This window comes from Cottoperca gobio, chromosome 2 (assembly GCF_900634415.1).
Source record: "Cottoperca gobio chromosome 2, fCotGob3.1, whole genome shotgun sequence".
Taxonomy (NCBI): Eukaryota; Metazoa; Chordata; class Actinopteri; order Perciformes; family Bovichtidae; genus Cottoperca; species Cottoperca gobio.
The window spans coordinates 8,638,677-8,663,107 of NC_041356.1; the positions used below are offsets into that span (position 1 = coordinate 8,638,677).

At 41.4% G+C, this 24,431-nt stretch overlaps 1 protein-coding gene across 3 annotated transcripts in view; it reads right to left on the reverse strand.

The window, feature by feature from the left end:
* Positions 1-17,033: 17,033 nt before the first annotated feature.
* The window catches only part of slitrk5 (SLIT and NTRK like family member 5), a 427,390-nt gene continuing 419,992 nt past the window's right edge, over positions 17,034-24,431 (reverse strand). The window contains exons 1-3 of one of the 3 annotated variants that reach the window (XM_029446441.1): positions 23,023-23,773; positions 22,855-22,917; positions 17,034-21,397 (exon numbers count right to left, since the gene is read on the reverse strand). In XM_029446441.1, the coding sequence (XP_029302301.1) occupies positions 18,712-21,339 (2,628 nt within the window). In that variant the 5' untranslated portion in view covers positions 21,340-21,397; positions 22,855-22,917; positions 23,023-23,773 and the 3' untranslated portion in view covers positions 17,034-18,711. Of the gene's footprint in view, positions 21,398-22,013; positions 22,371-22,854; positions 22,918-23,022; positions 23,774-24,431 lie in introns of those variants that run through there. The other 2 variants (XM_029446433.1, XM_029446448.1) reach the window with 2 other exon arrangements.

Genomic DNA, 24,431 nt, shown 5'->3' on the forward strand with positions numbered 1-24,431 from the left:
ATCGTTTCTTCTCAAGGGCATCACACACACCATCAAAACAGCTCTTTTTCATGAAAGCCCACAAACAAATGAGTGTGTGATACAGAGCTCCAGGTTGAACCTGCTGTAGTGTCACCGGGAAGTCTTTCAGGATCCAATAGCAGCCTGATTACTCATCTGCAAACGTCTTTGCATAGTGTAACTTGTCTGACAAGAAAGTGTTGGTGTGTGAGTGGGTGAGGAGGCGATAAAGGCAGAAGATATTGTCCCTGCAAGGTTGTGTGGGCATAACATGTGCTCGGCCATGTGTGGGTAAGGTGTTCTTAGGACAAGGATGATGTGTGTCTGCACACAGGTCTTAGTTATGATTGTTATAAAACTTTCGGGACTTTAGGGACACTTTGGAAGGACAAAAATAATCATCTTGTCCTTGTCTTTTGAGTAAACAAAACGTTTAATCAAAAGATGTGCTGCAAATGTATATCAGTAACGTTTGAGCAAATCAACAAAACATAGTACATCCACCAAACTATGTGTAGAGTGACACATCTTACTGACATATCTAAATGTCAAGGATGTACATGTGTGTAAGTTATTTCACTTGGACCAGATAGTTGTGTTTAAATGATATATGTGACATTTCCCCCAAGGAGACCCGTTTTAAAAGCACAATCCATTTTTTTTGTCACAAACCACTGAGACCAAACACAATGAAAAGCACTCAATCATTGTCTTTCACCTTAATTAAGCCATCCATCACTGGCTGTCTGATGCGAAGGAATAGTCAGGGGCAGAGGCATGAGGAGACAGTGGGAGTAAACTCCCACCCGGCGCTCTAATACGGGCATCATTAAAGGTAAAACAAACCCTTCGGAGATGATTTTCGGGGGAAATACCTTGGGAGTGTTTCTTGTCCTGTGCGCTTGTAGGTGTGTGTGACTGACAAACAGCCCAACGGGGATCTGAACCAACAAGCAGACAATCAAGTGGAAAGGATGCTGTATCTGGCTGCCGCTGTAGAGGACTGTGGCATCACTCGTTTGCTCCAAACCTGTTTCCTTCCCTGTCAGTCACGCCGGTCTGCAGCAGAAGCTGCTTATGTATGTACATGGCCTCCTGCTGGGATGGAAGACGTCTCTTTGTGGAGAGGAATGTCAAACATACATGGACAGACATTTGTAGAAAAAGGACATGTGCTCTCTTTGTAGTGAAACTCCCAAAAGCCACCATGTTTTTCCCAGGAGAGAGAGTCCTCGACGTCTGTCACTGATCTGATCAAAGTCAACCGGAAGAGATTTTTCTGAATTTAGGTCTCACATTTTTATATCACTGTTTCCACGTTATGTCCATATCTCTCTCACCATGTTGAAACGTGTCAGTCCTTATTACTGAGCAACGAACCCAGACGATACACAGCGGGATTTGACAGTGAAGGTGAATGTATTTTCGGGGCCGTGTGTGTGTCGGTATTGGGGAAGCTTTTTTAAACTTATTGTTCTTTCTTTATAAAAGTGTCAAGGTCTGAGCATCATATCCAGACATCAATCTTCTCACATATCAGACTTCATCATTGTTGCATCCGTTGAAGATCAATGGTGACGTAAGACAACATACATATTGAGGTCAGGCTGCGTATATAGAGAGCGAAGCAAGGTTTTACTGACAACATTCGCTGTCACTTTAAAAAGTGTTGCTCTGACACAATGAGTCAAACAAGAAATACACAGCTAACATTTGAAACTGAGGAGTTTGAAGCCAAGTGGAAACGTTAATATGCTGAAGTTTATTAGATTAAATGTTTGCCTTGTTTACCACCTTTGGTTTGCTAATTGGCAATTAAAACAAAGTAATAATTAGTTCTATGCTTTCAATGTGTGATCATTAGTAGCACTGTATTTGTACAACTATCTAATAGACTGTCATTTTTCAATTGTAAGTTATGCTTTCAGTATAATTAATGTATAAATTAATTAAGTCTTCAATCATAAATGTTAGTAAGCCTTAAAGGTCATAGATTTTTCACTTTCTGATTACATCAACTATGTAGTTATGTTATTTAATTATCATCACAGGATTCTTAGGTTCTGACAACCCATCAAGCCTGCAGTTAAAAATGTTTTGTAACTGTAAAATGTTAATGAATGAATTAAAATGGCATTAGTGAATTTGTACCGACTAAAGCCCTGAGATACAAGCTTGCAGAAACCTGGAATAGTTCCATTCTGTTTATTGTTATTTGTTTTACTCATCCTCAGAGACCCAAAACTCCATTAAAAATAGCAATTTTCTCATTTCGTTGTCATGCTAAATGTTCTATACTACCTTGACTTCTTGATTTCCCTGCAGAGTTGTGCTTCATTGGAGTGTGGCTCTGTATGGGCGTCGAGCCATATGCACACCTATGACCGTATTAACCTAGCGGAGTGTTCACTAGCCACCAGAGTGAGATTATACCACCCGGCCCTCCCGCTTTTTAAAGCTCAGCACTTACGGGATGATCTGGAACTGCAAACCTCTGTACGCACTGATCCGCGGATAATATGGGAGGGAGAGAGGAGGTAGATGTATGGGGTAAAGGTCACTCGTTATCAATTTGTTATCCTGTAAGTAACACCGCTGGAGTGTGTTCAGGCACATAGCAGCAGGACTTTCTCTGTCTTCCTGCCTGTCTCTCCTCCGAACACACTCCCGCACATAGTCTACATAACATACCTGAAGATACATGTAGGTGTTCACAAGTGAAGATGTTCACGCTTATTTAAAACCCCGAGGGATTTAAGAGATTTTCAGCACTGAATTACCTAAATTACACAAATTGCGATGGGAGATTTGTGTCTTTGCAGAAGCTTCTGATGGGGATTCAGCCTGCAGCTACCCATTCATGAGAAAAAGAACCTGTCATGTTACTGTTTCCTACACTGGAACACACGAAGCGTGTTTAAGTGAATACAGTCTGTTCTGTGCATACTCATTACAGATGTAGCTACTTCTGTTGGCTCATCGCTGGTATTGCACTTCAAAAAGCCTAAATTAAAAGCAATCAGTGCAATTGTACAAGACACTGTCGTCCCTGCCCCTTGAGGGACTTTATAATTCAACAGTTTGGAGTAAAGCTTGAGTTCCAGCAAAGCTTTGTAATCTAACACATTTCAATCGGGAAATGACCAACGTTGAGCCAAGTAGACAACTTGTTTTCTTTTGTATAAAGCACTTTTCAACTGCAAAACCACTTCAGGTATTGAATTCAAGATCTTGCAGGGTAGACGTTCTAACCGTAAACCTGCACTGCAGCTATAACACTGTGGGAGTGAGCCTTTAACAACCAGCATTGGGCATAAAAGGCTCCCTAAGCGAGACTTGACTTCCGATTTATTCCAAAAGCCGACAGGGTAGCTGGTGATTTGCAGAGGGAGATTAAAAAAAAAAGAAAGTCAGTCAGTGTGACTGTACAGTCGAGAGATTATTCTTCAACAACGCAACACTGTTTATCATGAGATAATCCATATCCTGTTGTGTTGGTGAAAATACTTTTTTCCATCAATATTTAGCACAAACACTCAACGCAGGGTCAAGATATTCTTAAGATTTCCCTTGAGAAGATGCAATTGCTATGCATGTGCCACTACACTGGCTCAGCACTCTGAAGATACCACTTGTTTTGATCCGTATTCAGTTTGTTAGTAGATGTGAATATGAGGCCATTGTCAAATGTTTCCCCCTAAATTACCTCAATGCCATCAATTCAAACGTCTTGAACTCAAAAGATTTGCATGAAATTACTCAACAGACGGAAACGGGATTGTCTCTGACAATAGAGGCTATTCGACCAATGCTTCTAAGGAGATATTTGATAATCTGGCACCAGTTATCTTTGCTGGATACATCACCATGGAAATATAAGCCTGAGTGGGAATGAGTGAACCCGTCCATTGTCTCCAACTGAGCTGGGGCCAAGGCTTTACTGGAAGCTATATTCAGAAATAGAGCGTAAGGAGAAGATGAATTTCTCAAAACGCGTGCAGGGATAATTAACCCTTACACCGCTCATTCATATTACTGACACCCACAGCTTTAGTTGCATTGAAAGAAAGGGCTGATTTCTGACCAAACATGTCACACTGATATTTCCTTTTTTTCTTTCTTTGTTCACAAAAAAGGAAGTCTGGATTTCATAGTCCATGTTCTGTAGTGCATGGCCTCAACTGGTATCTTCGTGTCTAAATCATAGCACTTTCTGGTGAGTTGCCATTTCAATGATCACGCTCGACTAGGCGCAAATGTGGAAAGGAAGTTCGAATTGTCTCTATGTATTCTGCCCGAAGCCTCTTCCCACAACAGGGAGCACAGGAGTAATGGTCTGTTACGTAAAAGAAGTGACTCGAGGTCCCCAGATATACCTGCAGAGGTAACGTTGGCAGAGGAATTGGAGGGTCCGTCTCGAGTCCTTTGACATTCCCGTCATCTCGGATTAAAATCTCTGGTAAATCACTTGGACTAAGGCATTCTGCTTGTGTCATCTGAAAGCAACCGAGCAGTGGACGCAACGAGTAAGGAGTTGAGTGACACCTGGTGTGATTTACTGTGACTTAATCAAATTTGCATATGTTAATAGAAGGTATGATAGACTTACAGTACATAGTGCCAAACATCACTCTGTAGTGTTCTTACTTGAGAAAAAAGGAAGCCTGGGAGACATTTTCTTATTGCATAGTCAATCACAGATACTGCTTTCATTTTCTCTCTTCTTATTTTTGTATAGCTTATTGAAAGAAAATAATAGTTACAAAGCAGTGTATGCGACATCCATATAAATATGTTTTAGGTATAAGAACTAAGTGGGAACTCGACCAATTTCACATATCAAAGTGTTTTTATAGGTCGTGGGAAGGATACTGCATATGTTGTAAAAAAGAAAGATGTATAAAGTATTTTGTGGCTCCACAGGGGGCTGTGCGAAGTCTGATAAGTTCATCGTTTGGCTGAAGACTACGACTTAATAAATAGAATAAAATAGAAAGCTGGGGGTGTGGAGTCAGAATGAACCCTAACCCTAACCCTAAAGCTTAGCAGACGAGTCAAATTGAAACTGACAAAGCAGAGTGGAGCTTATTATGACGCATGGTTTTATCATTTTGAGTTGAATAAGTGATCTAGACGGGTTCATGGACACCCGCAATCTGGCAAGAAAAGCGATACAGGAATTACCATGTAACACTGTCTACAGTATATATACACTCAGAGGCCAGTCTATTAGATACAACTAGTAAATCCAGTACACTAGAGAAGTCTCAAACAATATCTGCATCTTACAGAACATCTGTGGTAAAATATTTGATATTTCATATGTACAGGAACTAACATCTTCATGAAGGCAGGATTAGTTTGATCTAGGTGTACCTCGTAGACTGACGACTGAATGTATTTCATCACAACTTGAAAAGATGTATCTTGGCATGCAGGCATAGTATCAGCCACTGGCAAAATTCCATCGGTTTGGCAACTGCAGTACTTTCAGAAGTTAAAATCACAACAGTAATTATGCCGGCGGCTGCATCCGTCCCCTCTCTGTTTTCCCTCAGTCTCAAGAGATACAGCTCATCATTTCCCCCTAAGGATTAAATCTGTCTTCTATAGTCTCACAAAACAGGCCGAATCTTCTTTGAATGAAACTTCCAATCCGCCTCTATAAGGGTGCGATTCGTTCTTCGGGACAGCAGTTCAAGTAAATAAACCGCCTCAATAATTCAGGAAGTTCCACATAAAGAGGATGGAGTGTATATGATTTGGATCTTGCGCAACATACTCTTAGGATGTGGCGGCAGCCATCTTAATGAGTTTGCAGCTTATCATCACTCACAAGAGAAAGCAAATCAATCACTTCCCTTTGCATAGTGATGGGTTGGGGGGGGGGGGGGCGGAGCAAGGAGAGCGAGACAGAGAGAAGTAGGGATGTGACATGAGAGAAAGTCCACGGCGTGTTGTTTACCACAACAGCCCTCTGTCTGCCAAGGATTTTCCAAAAGGGACACTTGTTTTAATAAAAAACGGGCCCCATATTAAATTCTAATCCATTAGCGTGGCTGGCGGGCTCTGGCAATGCTTTATCAAAGAATTGGAATAGATTAATGTTCCTTCATTATCACGGCTGGACTGTTTCTATAAACAGGGTCTGGTCTTTTCTCATGCCAGGGTTACGTTGGAATTCACTGCACACCTTTCCTGCGAATAATGCAGCTGTTTGTTATGCCAATTTATTGCTAAAAAGGTTGTGTCAAGGACATTCTGACCATATGGGCCTTTATAGTTATGAGGTTATTTGACATCCTGAATCAATCATGTCTTTGTCTTTTCTTTTTTTTGCTTCAGCATGATATAACTATATTTAAGGATTATGTAGAAGCTCACGTCATGATGAATGTGACAGCCACAGGCTCTCTTTTCATTAATTGCAGGTCAGAACCCCCATTTTTGAGACAGAGACTTGATAACTGCAGGCCTGGCTGCTCATTAGTCACCAGATTGTATTTTCACTATATTTAGCATTATATTAGGCTATGTAATATAAGAAGTAAGTAGTAGCAGTGGCTGCAGTGCGGAAATGGCCAAAGTGCCTCCTTTTACCCTGCAGGCTGATGACCATCAGAAGTGTTTTTTTTTAAGAGTTAGCCTTCAGTGTGATGAGCAGGGATGAAGAGCAGGACATCGATAACAGGAACTGGCGGTGGAGTGGATAATTAGCCTTAAAAAGGAACAAAGGATCAATAACCCCCCCTTTGCCAAGAGTTTGTTCATGGGGAAAGCAGGTTGAGGCCTCCAGTGCAGGACCATCAGCTTGTACGGGTGACACGAGGACAGCAAGGGAGACTCATCTATCAGGTTGGACTGATTTAAGGGATATACTGTAATGGAAGTTTTTTTTTCATTCATTCAAGGCTGTCCTGCTGATGCAGTGTCGCTACATCTGAAAGAAAAGTTACTTTGGGAGGAAAAAAAGCATAGATTTTCCCCTCATAATACACATAGAATACGATAGAGTGGAGTTATTTTTGTATCTCTTATGTGATCGACACCATACCTGGCATGATGTAAATTGTCCTGACAAGGTAAGTCCCAACCATCTGCTACTCCAGGCAGGTTAAAACAAATGCCATGAATGATTTAGACACACCATGTCACCCAGGACTGACTATCTTACCGAGAGTGGGTTGTTTCAAATGTAATCTGGTGCACATGATTGATTACACAGTGACACGTTATAATTTATAGCCACTAATTCATAATTGGTATCTTGTTGCATGCATTTTATGGGTATTTTTGTCTATAAGTATGTTGCTATAACTATATTACAGGTACAGCATTTCCACATCTACTTGTATTAAAATAATAATGTTGTGAAATTTACAGGGCACATTTATTATGCATGTGGAGTATTTGATATGTAAGAATGCTGACCAGATGGAGTCATTTCTTGTCCGCATCAATATAAATAAAGTCTCCAATGCCTCATTGTGATGTATTTTGCTTTACACATTTCATCTTAAATTACAGATTTTTCAAAAGATTTTTCCCCAATTATTCTGCTCCATCATCCATCATTATATTTAAAATGTCACACAATACAATATGCTTAGTAGCCTAATGACATATTTCAGAGTGGTAGACTTTTTCGTATCTTTGACTAAAGTCCCCCAGCCCTTAAGAGGTTAATTTGAAAATACTTCAAATTCAAATAATTATTTTAAGTAACAGCATTTTTTCATTATTAACAATTCTAGTATTTTTTGACCCACTAATGGAAGAGTGTGTCTCCAGTAGCCGTAAACCCTGGAAAGATTTATGTGGCTGGATTCAGAGGGTGTCATGATAGTCTACAGGCAATTTTAGAAGCTTTTTCACCCCTGCTGGTGGAAAATGTGTTCCAGCATGAGGTAATGTTTGTCATTTACAGCATGAAAATGGTGAAAAGTCGACATGTTCAAAGCATTGCACCAGCATGACACATCATCTATTGGGTAGTTTCAGTAAGATATTGCGACTGACAGCATGTTTTAAAATCTTTTTTTCAACGTCTGAATTGTGCTGTTGATCTTATATCATATAAATGCTGTTATACATTCCTTTCAAAGCATTCTGGGTATGATCACCAAAGGGGCGAAGGTATACCAAACAGGCAGTAATAGATTCATCGGCTCTGGCATGACAATTCTTGGCAGTGGATGCGAACAACAACAACTACTGCGCCCTTGAGCAAAGAGTTCCCAGTACTGACAGCGTGGCTGCACTGGGAAACTAAGAACACAAAGAAGCTTTTTTTGCTCACAAATCGAAATGCATGTTCAGAGGAGAAATCTGTAAAATAAAAGGTTAAACTGTTCAATCCCAACAAAGTAGAGCTCTGTAGCACACCACCCTGAGTTAGCATCCAAACAGCCACCATGGGGGAATGGTGAATAAAAACCAGAGCACCACAAAGGCCTCTTATCAGCCTCGTCTTCGGGTATTCAGTCCAGCATCGAGTGTCCCATTTGTTGTTCACCATCGACCTGAAGATACAGCGTGATGCGTTCCATTGATGAGCTGTGGCTTCAAAACAGGTTGAAAGAAAAAAATCCACCTACTAATAAGTGTTTTTTAAAGTGAGTTACGCATTGAGACCTGAAATGCAGAAGTCTGCGAGGGTACCCTCCAGGTATCGCGGGTCCTGTGTTCATAATAGCCTTCCCAACTTTAATTATTACCACAGAAGTAATCTCAGAGGCACAAATTGATTATTTGAATTTTCACATTAAGCTGGAACCTACAGGGACCCGATTTCGACGCCATTTAAATACGATCTTCTTTTGAAAGCAAGTTTTCATTTTAAAGCTATTAACAGGTTATCCAAACACACGAGTGGATATTTAAGGCACACAAGTAATGTCATTTCCGTGCCATGAATTATTAATTCACCGTGACTGAGTAAATATAATTCAGTCAAGCACGTTGATAGCAACAGTGGGAATTTAGGCGTATTGGAAAGAGGATAGTTTTGTCCATATTAACCTGGCAAATATATACATATATTACTTTTTTTGAAAGGTGCAGGTGATGAATTTGAATTTTCTTTAACAGTTGCAAATGTTTCTTTTTATTTCAGCACAGTGATTTGACATCTGTGTGTGTGTGTGTGTGTGTGTGCAACCTTCTTAACTTCCTTTTTTTTTTTATTTCCCCTTGTTATTATTTGTCTGAGTAAAGTATGACTGAAATATTGCTCCTGCTCCATTTCAAATTGGATCCTTTACGGAGCACAAAGGTCAAACGCTCTTATCATCACATTAGAAACTGGCCATCTGTAAATTGGCCAATTGTGGAGCCATTAGACGTTAACATTCAGTCAGCAGAAAGGAGAAGAGTAATTTGGGTTTACTTTAGTTTAAATACAGCATGTTATTAAATATAAACAGTAGGAAAACCTGTGGATATGATCATAACACATGTGGAACTTATCTCTAGAGGACTGTGTTGCTACTTGTGCTGGCAGATTCTCAGCTTTTAACTTTTGCTTGCAGCAAAGGCAGTATAAAAATAAGAATGTCAGCCTCAAGAGCAGAATGGACAAAGCTTTTACTGCTGGCCAATTAAATCATTCTTTATTTTCTTTTCTTTTTTATGGGGGAAAAGTCCCTTCGGAGGTTATATCTACAGAAGGGGAAATTGTTGCACCGGTGGAATGTCTTTTTTGTTTTACCACAGGTCACAGTGTAAACCACATTATATTGCTTTGCAGGTCATTTTTTCATATTATTATTATGTTGCAAAGTGCCATGAAAAAAAGAAAAAGGAAGTCTTTACAGTGCCCTTCAAAACATCTCTCACAAAAGGAACCCATACTTTCTCACAGAGCGAAGTCACGTTGCTGTTTCCAGTTGGTTAGATTGATTCCTCCCTGCTAATGGTTTAATTTTGGCATAATTCAATAACCACATTCTCCCATGATGCCTTACACATTTATATGGAGTCTATAATAACGTCTTGGCACTTAGATGAGTTGGGAATCTCTGGTGGTTTAATTTAGTACTAATTCCTCCCGTTAACATGGCAAATGAGATACACAGCGCTGACTTGTTCCTACTGTTTGCAGCGTTGCCTCGCTTTGGACCAGGTGTGTAAAGATGGGGGCCACTCGAGGATTACGGGGTGAAAAAGGCAAGGTTAATGTACATCTGTGGATTTGTTGGGCGGAGGTTAAGTGCTCTGATTGGTGTAAAACTGTAGAACATACATCACACACAGCTGTTTTAGTTTTAGCTGGTTTTGTACATTGCATCATTTCTGTTTGTTTTGAAATCTCACCATTGGACCCTTGTGAACTTCATTACAATACTCTCCCTCTCTGTCCTCCGTACATGTAGCCTACACACACACACACACGCGTTCGTAGGTACAGCTCAGAGAACATCACAAGTAGCTGACGTCAACGCTGCTGTAAGAGCTCTGAGAGCCCCTCCACAGGAGCCTTTTTTTAACAAGCACACCCACACTCTGCCAACTTCAGCCTTGCTATTGTCCAAACACAAGCTGCCTGTCACTCACGGCGCTCCGGGAGGAGGACAGTTGCAAAACAATAGTTTTCCCATCATGACAAGTCCATTTTGGATGGTTAAACTCCGCGCTGAACTTTATCCTTTTAGCAAATCCATATCTCGCGAGTTGGAATCATTGTTGTTGGGATTGTCTTTTTCATTTCCTTGTCAGTACTATTCAGTGGTATTTTCAATAGCCACATTAGTATGTCTCTCTCTCTCACAAGTGAGAAAATGAGTTTTTCTACCTCCCACCATTTCATTATCTGAGCGATCTCCCAGCGCGCAGTCTAATTCCTTTAGCAAGGCCCCGCTTTCTGCAGACTCCTCGCCAAAGCCACTGTGATAGAAACAAAATGGGGACAGGAGAGAAAGGGAGCAGGAGATACGCAGAGAGAGAGAGAGAAGAAAGAAAGAGAGCTAACGAGTGGAATTTTACAGTAAATCAGAAACTGTTAACGTGCGTGCACAGAGACGCACCCACAAAGACGTGCACGAGCCACCCACGTACGAGCTTTATCTGGCCTTATCTGGCTCTTCTAAACCATCAGACTTAGAAACCAATTTCACCAACAACAATAGGGCTTCTAATTGCGAACCAAACTCGTACTATGTAAACACATTTTCTTTTGAAGAGAAATTGAGTGAACCTGTAGGCCAAACAATATGCTAGACATCGCTTTAAAGGGGTATTGGACAAGTCATTTACAGAGCCAGTGGTTAACTAGTCAGACAGATGGAGGAGACGTACATTTTGAAATTGAAAAACATGAGAAATGTATATAGAAATATGTATCGGTATATATCAGATCATATGCGACTACACTCTAGTACACTGCATGTACAGCTGGCTTAAAGGGGACCTGATGGTACACATTAAGATCAGTATGCTTCGACTGCCTGCTTTAAAAGCTTGGGGCACGGAGTTTGAAAGACATGCAGGCGATGAAAAATGCTAATTAGTTGCATTATGGGAAATGTAGGATCCAGTCTTTTTGGAGCCTGACCAATACTAGGGACAAAAACATGGGATTTAAATGCATCAAGTGTGACCTCTCTTGTTTAAACCTGTCCCATGAAAGACAAACATCTTCCTTTTTCGTTACTCCTGACGGTGCCCCGACTCAACCTTGTCCCATACTTGCGCTCTCATGACAATAACCTGCAACACATGCGTTTATCATACATTATCGACCCTCCTTTGTCTCGTTCTGTCTGCGATGTGATGACGCGCGCGGGGCGTGGCAGGGCAGGGCAGGGCAGGGCAGGGCAGGGCAGGGCAGGGCAGGGCAGGATTCCAAAGCACACGCAAGACATACATAGAAGCACTGCTGCCTGCACGGGCTCTAGTTACATGACTTGACACTCTGAAGGAAGCCATACATCAACCTGTTGTTGTTGGTTTTTTTTTGGGTGCTGGGCGTCACTCGGGAGTCAGTAATGCTACGGTTGCCATTTATCAAACGACAGGGTTACTGCGGCTACGGATCAACGGGTGCAGCCGCCATAAACAAACAAACAAAACGGGAGACCTGATGAATACGACTAGGCTCCCCAGTGGGAGCAGAAAAACAGAGCAAGGGGAGGGAAAGCATGACAAAAGAAAGACTAAATAAAGCATTATAAAGAACATACTGTAGCGTCTCCATATCTCTTGCTTTTCCCAAAATAACTGACATAATGATGCCTCGTTGAAAGCTTTGATCACATGTATGTGTATCCAACCACGTCAGCTTATCCTATGATTTTCTTATTTGGCAGAAACAGCATGCGGTACTTTAAATAGAGTACTGTACATATGACATCCATAGCTCACAGAATAATAGGTAATTATTCTGTATTGAGGATTTCCATCTCCATATCAACTTCATTATTTACAATTCAGATTGGACGGAGGGAAGAAATCTCTCTAATGCTAAAAGGTTCTTGACATATGTTCATCTCGGGAAGTAAATCAAAGAGTGAATCGGCTTCTCGTGGGGGAGTAAGGAGCTCTTTCTCTCACAAACACATTGTATGTACATAATACCATATTGTAATGTGAGTAGAACATTTTTGTCGCACTGCTTTTGGATCAAATAATGGAAGATCAAAAGTTTAGTACACAAACAAATTCTGATAATCTGGAGATTACATTTTTTTTTAACATTTTATCTCAAGAAAATAAAAAGCATTTGTAATAAAAACAGCACAAAATAATAAAAAATGTGAAAAAATCGTAAAATACTATCTCAATTTTTTTTAGATTTGACCATAACATACTCAAAAAGAAACTATTATTTCAGTCTTTACAATGAAGATATATCCAGACAATATCCAGTTTAAAAAAAGAAAAAACTAAAGATTTATTTAAAATCATATTTTGTCAGCATGTGCATCGCAAGAGGGGAAAATGTCCTCACACCAATTAAATAAATGGAATAAAAGCCAGCCAGCCACAGTGGGCATGTTTATTCGGCAGATGGCATTAAAGTCTGGATCCAGACTGCGCTTTTAAATGCAAATCTGGATCCAGACTGCGCCTTTAAAGCGCAAAGGATTATATCTTGAAGTTTATTCAGCACAGGCTGGACAGTGGGAGTGTTAACTGAGAGGCTGATTACACCAGTTGATAATGAATATCAAAGTTGGGGAACTAACGGTGGAGCAGATATTACTACAGAAGCTAATAGATGATAAGTACTAATTTTCCTGGACAAATAAAAGCTAAACATGTCGCCCTTTTATCCATCTTGATTGGAAATCCCTTCATTATTCATAAACCTTGAGTGCTTTCTATATTTATGTGAGTACGTGCTTGATTTTACACAGATTTTTACAATAATTGAGTCCTTGACTGTCCCTTTGAATGTTAATAGTTTGCCATGACATTTCACGATAACAACACTTCATACATAATGCATTTTGACCATAAAAACAATCGGATGTCAATGCGTAATGATACGCACGTTGGATTTACACAAGACTACGGGAGCAAACATATTTCCTGCTGCAAAGTGTTATGCAGGAGACGGAGGCATGAATAGGGAAACTGATCGGTAATTATGACAACATGGGGTAAGAGAGGAGGAGTTGGTGGTTGTGGGGGTAAAAATTGGTTGAGTGCTGATGAACATTTGAGCATTTCTACATGCCTGAAGGAGTTCCATTAACCACTCTGATTAAAGTAATCATTGGAGCCATCGGTGCCTGTCAGATGCCATCCCTGCCCTCTCAATTACCCAGATCTCCTTGAACTCAATTGCTCACATCATCATGGAGACTGGGTGGCAGGCAAGCAATGAGGCTGCGCTGAGGACGAAGGATCTCCAGGCAGTAGGGTAGGTGAGGCGACGCTCGAGCATATGGGATGCGTCCACCCCCTCTATCTGTCTCAGTACGCAGAGGGCGGCCACTTATTAGCCTAATTATCACTTATTGTTGCCATGTCGGGTGGTACAGTCCAAATTTAGAAAATGTGGTGTACAGGTTAAAAAGAAAATAAATTGCAAGTAACACATCGTAAAGCATCTGTTAAGTTGTCAATCACAATAATCTATATGCTGAAATGACATCTAGAGCTGCGATATATGCTTATTTTCATAACAATTACTCTCGAGATTGTTTCCTCTCTTAGTGTTGTGGAAAAAGATACTAAGTTTATGATCATATTAGACAAGGAATTAGCCAATACTCACATTTCAAAAGCAGCAATTATTTGGTGCTTTTTCTTGGAAAATGCCTCCAAATTTATTACCAAAATAACTGACTATTCATTTTCTGTTAATTGACCAATCAATGAATCATTTTTGTACACTTTTTTTGGCAATGACTGTGTGGTAATGTGCACCACTAAATCACAAAGATAAGGGCCTTAAGGTGGCGCTACATAATCTTGAGGCCTTGTATTGTACAGGGGCTGTAAAAATCTAGTAAAATACCTTAAATATTTCATTTTATATGACATATCTTTAATACATTTACCACAAGCTAACTCAGCGGTCAATATTCCAGCTGTACCTGATGGGAGCTTAAAGTTAACAGTATGCATACACAATAATACACAATGTGGGGCCTCTTAGCAGCGTAATCTGGCCATGTGCACATGTAGCATCAAGCTGTTTTTATTTACCATAAACACAAAATTGTGCCAACACCATCTGATAAGCGGCGAAATACAATTTATTTTAGCAAATAACCGCAAAATCAAATCCAGCAAATGTTTAATTAGCCTGGTATTTTCAGTACGCTGTTGCCTTCCAGTCAAAATCAGTGTTCTGAAAATAGCCGAGTGATGAGCCAACACTTCATGCAGCTTGGACGGGATTCACGCGTTGTACAATTCCACATTTATCAACTCTCGAATGGGTGCGAAAGCAGAAAATGTAAGAGAATATTGGAAGAGAAAACTGCCCATCACTGTCTCGCCCACAGCTTTGCATGAAAGAAGTTGGAATATGTGTTGCGCTTTTCTGAGCTCCGAGCCAAGAACAAACTTAGACACCGTCTTCTGAACTTCCCTCGCTGTGTGCGGCACGCATTGAGCAAAGAGTGAGACTTCTGTGACAGCTACATCTGCACCTACATCACGCCTTGCATCAGCCTCACATCATACTCCGCACAATAGGGTTAGCCATGAGTCGGGGTGGAGGGGGACGGGGCTCTTGTGTAGAATGAGGCAACACATGCAGAGATATTTCAACCCAGAACTTCTTTCTTTTTTCCAAATACAGATGTTGACCACTGCAGAAATCTCACTGCAGAGCATCACAGCTGCACTGGGTGAACATAGGAGAGCTGCATAGGCACACAAAGCCCATGACAAGATATCAATTGAATAATCCAGGGAGGCATAATAAACTCTTTGCCCTTACTGTGATGCTTCCATTTGTGTTAAGACCTAAAGAGCCCATTGGCTGATTAAAAGCATTATTTCAACTGGCAAGAGTCTCTACACACGCACACTCCAGCTTCCTGCAGTGGCTTCACGCTGCCATTACTCTGGGACAGGGTGCTCGGTGATAACAGTGATAAACACCCACCCTGCAAATCTGGCTGGGTGAAATGTACATACGCACAGGATACAAGCACATTTCAAATGCATGATTTAATGAGTATGTAATTGTGCTCAATTTGTTTTGTTTTTATCCAAATCATCCTGAAATATATATATATTGGGAGGAGAAAAGAAATGCAGATTACCATGCGACATTTAAAACATTTTGTCTTCGCACAAATCGCAAATGTTTTTGTCCACCTCTTCACGTGTCATGTCGAAAAACTGTCGACACCGTGCCATCCCATAGGCCACCAATGCTGGGCGACTGCACACTTGGCTATGATTCACATCCCCTGCTACATGTATGACACATCCACAGTTACACTCGGTTCCAGGACTCATCATCTCCCAAATGGTGCCTTCTGTTCTCATTCTGGGCTTCTATGAAAAGCTGCAACAAAAGAAGGACCCTGAGCACGCCTGTTTCATTTTCTTCGCTCTTTTTTGTCATAGTAAAAAAAAAAAAAGGCAGCTGGCACATCACTGCTATTAAGTGAAAACGACTGAAAAATACATTTATTATTTATTTATCTAATCATAAACAATAATCAAATTTGTTTGTTCTTCTGATTGATGAAATAAGGGACAGATTAACACAGGCATGGCCTCTCCCTGTCTCGGTTGGGGAACATACGCAACAACAATTCCTAAATGAAAATGGTAGCACCGTGCATCCTTTGCATTTTTATAGACTTATTTTGCATATTGGATTTAAATGGGTCAAGTAAAGGGTAACTTAAAGTCCAACTGAAATGAAATTGCTTTTTTTTTTTGTTGTTGTCTGCAACAGCATAGGGAAGATGAGATTTATATTTTACACTTTGGGTGTCATGATGGCCACCCCCCTAGTGATGCATCAATTTAACCTGTTACCGTTCCATTATCCGTCTGCTTAGATGAAGACCTTACTTTGATACAGTCAATCAAATCTTGCATTGCAGAAGGTCACGCTGAGCCGGACAGCCGCCCGCCGCACGACGCAAAAGAGCGACAACAAGCCACATTAGGTTTCCTGCTAAACGTCTCCTTCTAATCCAAACGTGTCCTGCACCTCAGCTTGTAGAACGAGCCACAAAACAAACATTCATTGGGCAAATTAGCTGCTCAGCTGCAGCACCGTAAACAGCATGTAAACATATACCTGCAAATGTCACATCAGTCCGCTTACATGCTGGTGTGGTTCTTACTCTTTAATGCCACTTACAACACTTGTCTGCCCACAACATGTAGGCTACAGGGCATGTTTTGTTTGTCTGTGGTTCTCTAAGGTGTAACGCTGCTGTCAATCAAACAAAGACACTGACCCGCCCCTCAAAGCCAGCTGAGAAAAAGGAGCATTTCTGTAATTTCCCCAGGTATCTTTTTTTTTTCTTCCTTTTAATAATAAGAAACTATTAACAATACATTTAAAAAAAAAAAGAAATTGACAACAAAAAAGGGATGACTAAATGTGATTTCAGTTGGACTTTAACAAAAAAATCAAAACAAGCGCTTAAAAGATTTTTAAAAAACATGCAGCGTTTTCAACACATTCTCTTAATATCCTTTACCTAAGTTAAGAAATGTATCTAAAAGATGGTCACTTATGAAAGCAATTTTAAAAAAAGATTATAAAGTGATGGGGAAATAGTTGAGACAGCAAACCCTTAATCCAGCAGCTGTGCGTCTTAATCAGTGTCAAAGTTAAAATTGTTATTGTTAAAACAGCATTCAATTTTCATGTCAACTCCAATTATATGAATGATCACTTGCCAGGGGGCAATGTGGATGCTGTTGTCATGGTATAGGGGCTGCCTTAGATAATGCTCGTTGATTGAAACACATTCCAAGACACTAGCTGTCCCTTTGAGTGAGGCATACAGTACACACTGTATCTTTATCTGCTTTGATTGAGTCCACAACATAGCCAACTTTCACCAGCCAATGTATTGCCATTTGATTTCAAAATAAAAATCACTTTTATAATAAATCACTGGAGCACTCTTTTTTTTTTCAAGCTCTCCAATCCCATAATTTACACTGTTTTGATTCATAATGTCATTCACTGCCGAAATTAGAAAATATATTGGACCAAACCCAAATGGCCTCCTTCATATTATCACCAACCAGTCTTAGTTTCCTCATACGCACATTATATGAACCTGACATCATGTTTATTTGATGACAATAACATAGTTTGGTCAATATAGTGCAATAAGTGCAAAGCAATCAAAACAAATAAAGTTGATAAGGGATAGAGAATCTGCGAATGCTTGTATAAAAATAGGTGTTACATTGATTAAAATATCAGTATTACACAACAGAATTAATACTTCAAATATCATTTATGAATTTTTGTTTTGATAACATATCAATTCTACATATTAAGAATGAATACCCATATTCATTTTTAATATAATAATCTCCTTTATGAGAGCTCATTGAAGGCTAACGAGCCTTTCAATTCCAAAAAGTGCAGAAAGCATACAAAGACACTTTTTTTTTCATCTTCTTCAAATGACGCAGTCTTTTTTAAACATTGGGGGGTGTGCCACTTTCAAAAAAAGCCACTTTTACAATGCAGAGCTACAGTAAATGAAACTACAAACATAAGCCTTTCCATAGGATCATGGAGTATGATGACACAGGTAATATTGATGTAGAATCAAAAGTTTTGAAAAGACATGGCAGATTATATCAATAAATACTTACTTACAGACTACAGCAGAAAATAGTCCTACACAGTTTTGATGATCTGCTGTACAGTGTTTTTGTCCAGGAGTGATTTTTATAAACATTTCTTTTCTGATTCACAATATACCTTATGTATGGTTATATTCCTGAAAATGAAGTTGGGTAAGATTTACCTGTACACTTACATTTTGTGTGTTATTCGATCTTCACCATAGAAAAATAGATTTTGCATCATCAGTTAAGTAGAGCAATTCTGTTCATCCATGTTTCAGAAAGCTGTATCCATTCCTGTAAAGTCATGTTTCAGAAATAAGAGTAAGATTGTTCGGCACACCCCAATTTAAACTCATTTCGCTTTTGCTTGAGTGTGTTGTGCCAAGGCACCCTATAAACTGAGCCACTGTTCCAAGGAGGGTCAAGAGAGAAAATGCTTCATTACATTAATGATTCTGTTGCTCAGAACTGGCTAAAGGTGGTCTGTTTCTCAAGAACTTCGAGGTAATCAGGCTCCGACTGCAGTTTAGCTTTTAGCTCCAAATACTCATTTCTGTTGGGCTCAACATAAACAGTACTGGGTGCCGTGCCATAGAGCACAGTTTCTCTTATCCTCTCCGGGTGCAAGAACTGACGTCTGACATCAAAATTTGGGTTATACGTGTACGACACAGGCCCTGTGTACTTGTACTCTAAATTTGCACCTGCTGGGATGGATTGGATTGACGGATGAGGAGGCTGCTTATCGTGCTCAAGGATGCCTCTAAAGAAATGGTCTGCATCCGGGACAGGGGAGGGGTTTTCACGTGGCTCGATGGTGCTAACACTGTATGTGGGGCTCCTCATCGTGCTGCTATCCCTCTCATCATCCGGGGTACTCCTGTACGTGACCTTGAGCTCATGGAGGTCACGGTAATCCTCCACTGTGTTGCCTTCTCGTGACCTGTAAATGGGGTTTTTGCACATGTGGCCCATGGGGTGGGGAATATACTCGTAGACGTGGCCGACTGGCGCCTTAACTTTGGGGCAGGAGCGGTTGCTGTAGAGGCTGTACTGCAAGTTAAAAGAGCTGACGTCGGAATTGTTGGTGCTAGTGCGGTCACTCTGTGACTTTTTGCGCTTTTTCATCACTACAACAAACAGCCCTGCGGCCACAAACACAGACATAATGAAAACAAGCAGGAGACTGAGGATGAGGACGGAGAGAGGGACCGTGCTGCTGGGGGTGTTGAACTTCTGCGGGGCGTCTGTGGTGACAACTCGGTCGTCCATGGGCTCTTCCGTAGGGGGTGTCGGCGAGATGTAAGCGTCCGAGTAGTCTGGGCAGAGTTGGTCCGACTGGATGGAGCGCACGTCCATCCCCGCGTGGCGTCTTGGCGTTTCACACACGAGCTCGTTAACCACAGTGCCTGCGCTGAGCTGCTCCAGCCATATCTTCATCCCCACTATGTCACAAGAGCAGTCCCAGGGGTTTTCAAATAGATCTATCTGCACCAGCAGCTTCAGCTGATCTAAAACACCACTCACAGGCAGGTTTTGGAAATGGTTGTTGCGCAGATTAAGCCTAGACAGGGAGAGGCTGGAGAAGATGCCCACAGGTAAGGTTTTTAGGAGGTTATTGTTGAGAAAAAGCAGCTGGAGATTAGAGAGGTAGCGGAAAGTGCCCACATCAACCTCCTTGATTTTGTTGTACTCTAAATAAAGATACTGCAAGTTCTGCAAACCAAAAAAAATCTCTCCTGTAAGCCTGTCCATGAGATTACCATTTAAATACAGCCTACGCAAGTTGTTTAAATCCCCAAAAGCCCGGTCGTGGATGAGACTTATCCTGTTGTTTCCCAGGTGAAGCAAATCCAATCCAACGGCATCCACAAAATCTGATCTTCGCACCACAGGGATGTAGTTTCCAGTGAGATACATTTTTTTAGGATTGTATGGCTTGGGTTTAAGATCAGAAATGCTTTCAATCTTTCTCTCTTGGCAGTTGACATTTAGTCCAATCTCAGATATCTGCAGGTTGCATGTGCAGGCAGTGGGACAGTCCAAAGGCACAGGAGATTTGGTCTGAAAAGCAATGATGGGGCCATAATTGTAAGGGTTACCGCCTGGTATTCGGGAAGTGGGCTTTAACCTAGTTTTGTTAAATTGCCGTGTGCCCTTGGTAGGCCGAGAGGAGGACCTAGAAACAGCAGAGGAGGTGGCTGAGGATGTGGCGCTAACAGGTGTGGTCTGGTAATATCCATTGGTGCTGCTAGGAGGTGCAGGCCTGACAGAGTCTTCTAGGGGTCTTCGTGGGCAGAGTTCCTGCTTGGACACCTCATCCAGGTCCCTACCATGGAGCCTGAATGGCGTCTCGCACACCACTTCTCCCACCAGAGCCGTGTAGGCTATACTCTCCAGCCAAGCCTTCAGAGCAATCAGCTCGCAGGAGCAATTCCACGGATTCTCCTCTAGTTGTAATTCCACAACTTTGTCCATGTGCTCCAGGAGGCCGATGTAGGGGAACATTTTTAACCGGTTCCCCCTCAGGTCCAAGTGTGTCAGGGGGACATTCCGGAAAATATTCACGGGAAGAGTTGAGAGCAGGTTGTCGTTCAAAATCATCACTGTCAGTTGGTGTAGTTTGCTCAAGGCGTTGGGATCTATATTAGTGATGTAATTATAATCAATCTGAAGGTATTCCAAACTTTCCAGTCCTGCAAAGGTGTCATCCCTCATAGCGTCAATCTTGTTGTTGTTCAGGTGCAACCTTTTTAATCCCTGGAGTCCATTAAAGGCACCTGGCTCTATCTCCGAGATATCATTGTTCCCCAAGTGCAGGATGGTCACTCCTGTGTAATTGATGAAATCATTGACTGACAGCTTCTTCAGGAGGTTCCCTGTCAGCAGGAGGTGATACATGGAGAAATGGACCGGGCTGATCTCCGTCAGTCTGATGATGCCCCGGTTTTCGCAGCTCACCGTCAGGATCCCTTCCTTCTCCTCGCACGTACACAGGTTTCGACAGATCTCCCCATAATTGTCATACATCTCGATCAGCCTCAGAGATGATGCAATCAGAAGGATTATTTTTAGGATCCAGATATGCATTTTTCCTGGGAGAGGATGCCCCAGCTCACTCAAGTGCGGTACCAGTATGAGGTGTCATCTAAGGAGGAAAAGAAAAGGACGTGTTCTGTTTTATATAGCATGGAAAACAACACATATGTGACACATGTGTTACACAATGCATATATAGTAATAGACTCCTGACAGAGCCCAACAACTATTCATAACAAACACAAACACACAGGCAAAGACAAGTGGGCCTATTTATGTTTGTTCATTATGCAGATGTTGTTCATTATGTCCGCAATGTTTTTTTTGGTTTTCAGGGTGTCAGAGAACAAGCGACCTGGATGAATCTTTAATAAAAACATACTTAAATGATAATATATAATCAAGTTGATGACACAACTACCCGCGGTGGATGGTCACTGCGCATTTTTGATAGCTCGCCTGAATTCCAATCCATCTTGGGAGGGGGAAAAAAATCCTTCGCCATCTACCGTGTGCAGACAGATATATCTGGTCATCTACTAATTCAATCCCTTGAGAATTTCCACCAAAAAAAGGCTCGCTTTGAAAAATATATCATCGCTTTGTGTGCGGATGCTGTTGCGTCTTGTTTTTGTTTTTTTAACGAGTCAATCTTTCCAACAAACTAACATTAAAATCTTCAAGATGCAACTCCTATCTCCTAACCATAAAGATTTCTCACTCACCCCGCATACCCGACGACTTGGTAACAGTGGGGAAACTGTCGGATTCCTTCCCTCCACCTCCGTCCAAAAAAACATGAGGATGGGGAATGTATTCGTCTGCTGTGTTTAAAACGATCCCGGGGTAAGAAATAATAAAACTACCGGCTCTCATAAAGGAATCGGCGGAGAGGAGCAGTCAATGTTCATCTTAAAATCCGGCCTGCGTTAGAAAATGTGAATATCAGCCTACAAGGCGACAGTTGCAGCCTTTCTTCTGCCCACGGGCGAAAAAAGAAATGAAAGGAGTTGATCAAAGGCAAATAAGCAAGTGTTGTTGATCTCATGGCGGATCTCTGATCGAAATTGCATTTTGACGGGGAGTAAATAATTCTATAATCAAGTATTCTGTATGGCATCTGCTATATGGTTACAGATAGTCCTCTCTCTCTCTCTCCATCTCCCCCTCTCTCTCCGCCACAGACGCGTGAGTGCGCGTGCACACACACGCACAGGCACACACACGAACACGCACACACACGTTTGGTCTGTGTGCGCTCCTTAAAAGAACACAAAAGACTACACATCAACCCCTCTAAATCACCTTAAATATGCGCATTTTAACACACACGAACATGTATGGTTGCTATATATGATAAGTGCATCCACTTATGTCATTTTTTTCCTTGCAATTAAATGTATTACCATAACGTCAAGAAATACCAATCGCCTCTGGATATAATATAGATAACTTGAAAGCCAGTGCGTCTATCGCCGGGTATGACTGTGCAGAGTCAGGCTGTTATTTGGAACGAATGAAACTGTGATGATATATGTGAGCATACAAATGCAGGCTTGTTATTACCATAGCAGCCGCAGACACCTTGCTGAACAGCATTTTAAATCCGGATCAACTTCAGCAATGCAACTAAGGGTAGAAACAGATTTCAGCACCACGGACAGATCCCCCCAAAATGTTAAAGCACATAACGCCTCAGCGCAGGCTGAGAACACAAAATCATTGTCCTCTTACCGTGCTGATCCCGGTAAACGCCAAAGCATCCCGAAAATCACGGCTGTCCCCCGTCTTTTTTCTCCAACCTCAGTGAAAACATGGATTTCGTGATTTCACCGCCCGTCTTTCCGTCGGCTGTCAAAAAGAAAAAATACTTAAAGTCAAGTCTCCTCAGTGTTTAGCTCCATAAACCACATATACAGTCTCATTCAGGCCAATAACGTGACAGCCCGCGCGGCGAAACGGGCTCCTGTATTCTTCCAGCAGCGACTGAAATTAGCGGTATCATCTCGGAAAAAGAGCCAAAACCAAAGTTCGAACATGGTAAAGAAAAGGGGGCGAATAAAAACTCGGTAATCCCACATCAGACAAGACTTGCCGCATGCATTTTAACTGTGACTTTCATCCATGCGCACTGAAGAAGCGGAGGAGAGAGGCACGAATCCCCTTGTCTGCTGCCAGTGGTGCGGCTTGTACCAGTTTATGTATAGATCTGCCCAAGGTCTCTTTATTTCAATTGCCAGACCGTTCAAATCGACCGGAGATCAGTGGATATGTTCCTCCAGCAGCCACGGATGCAAGAATCCGATCCCCTTTCTCCAGTCCTCCATTGGTCATTAGATATCTTATGTATTTACACAAGCTGTATCTTGCCACCGACGTTTCAACTAGTGGAACTTGATCTTGGTTGGTGCAAACCAGCGCATCCCCTACAGCAATGGACGTATTATGAAACAATTACCATAGTATGACAGCCCAAATCACTCGTAAAAATGCATAAATCCCACAATTGCAGGACTGTCACAGCACGGAAATGAAAAGCAATTTAATGCGTGCAATACTCTTTAAGGGGGTATGGTAATGTAGAAGAGGTGGGATGCAAGGGAGGGAGTGATAGGGTGGGGGGAAACAGGGAAGAGGGAGGCTGGAATAAGACCCGTAGAGGGCAGCACAATGATGAAAAAGGCAGCTTGGCAGAGTTTTCAGGCTGCACTTTGTAATTCAGTGTATTTCAATTCAACAGCAACAACTATTTGATTTGTCACTCAGGGCTTTAGCTTTTACATTTTTTTTTTTTTTTACCAAGCTGGACATCTTATTTCCATGCTTTTGAGAGGCTTAACTGTACACCTCAAGCTTTTCTTTTATTATTACAACACTTTAAATTCTTCTCAACAAGGCTTTGATTTCCTTGGAGAGAAGTGAGAAGCAGCTGTGTATTGGCCTGACACTCATCCTGGATTCATCATGTCTCTTCGTTATTCAAACTGTAGAGATATTGCTTGAGACAGCCTTCAAATGATTGCAGAATTCGCCGCGCAGCACATTGTTCAACCCCCCCCCCCCCCCCCCCCCTCTCTATCAGTGGGGAGAGAACAATCTGCATACCTGCTATAACACTGGGATTTTCCCAATCAAAAATAATC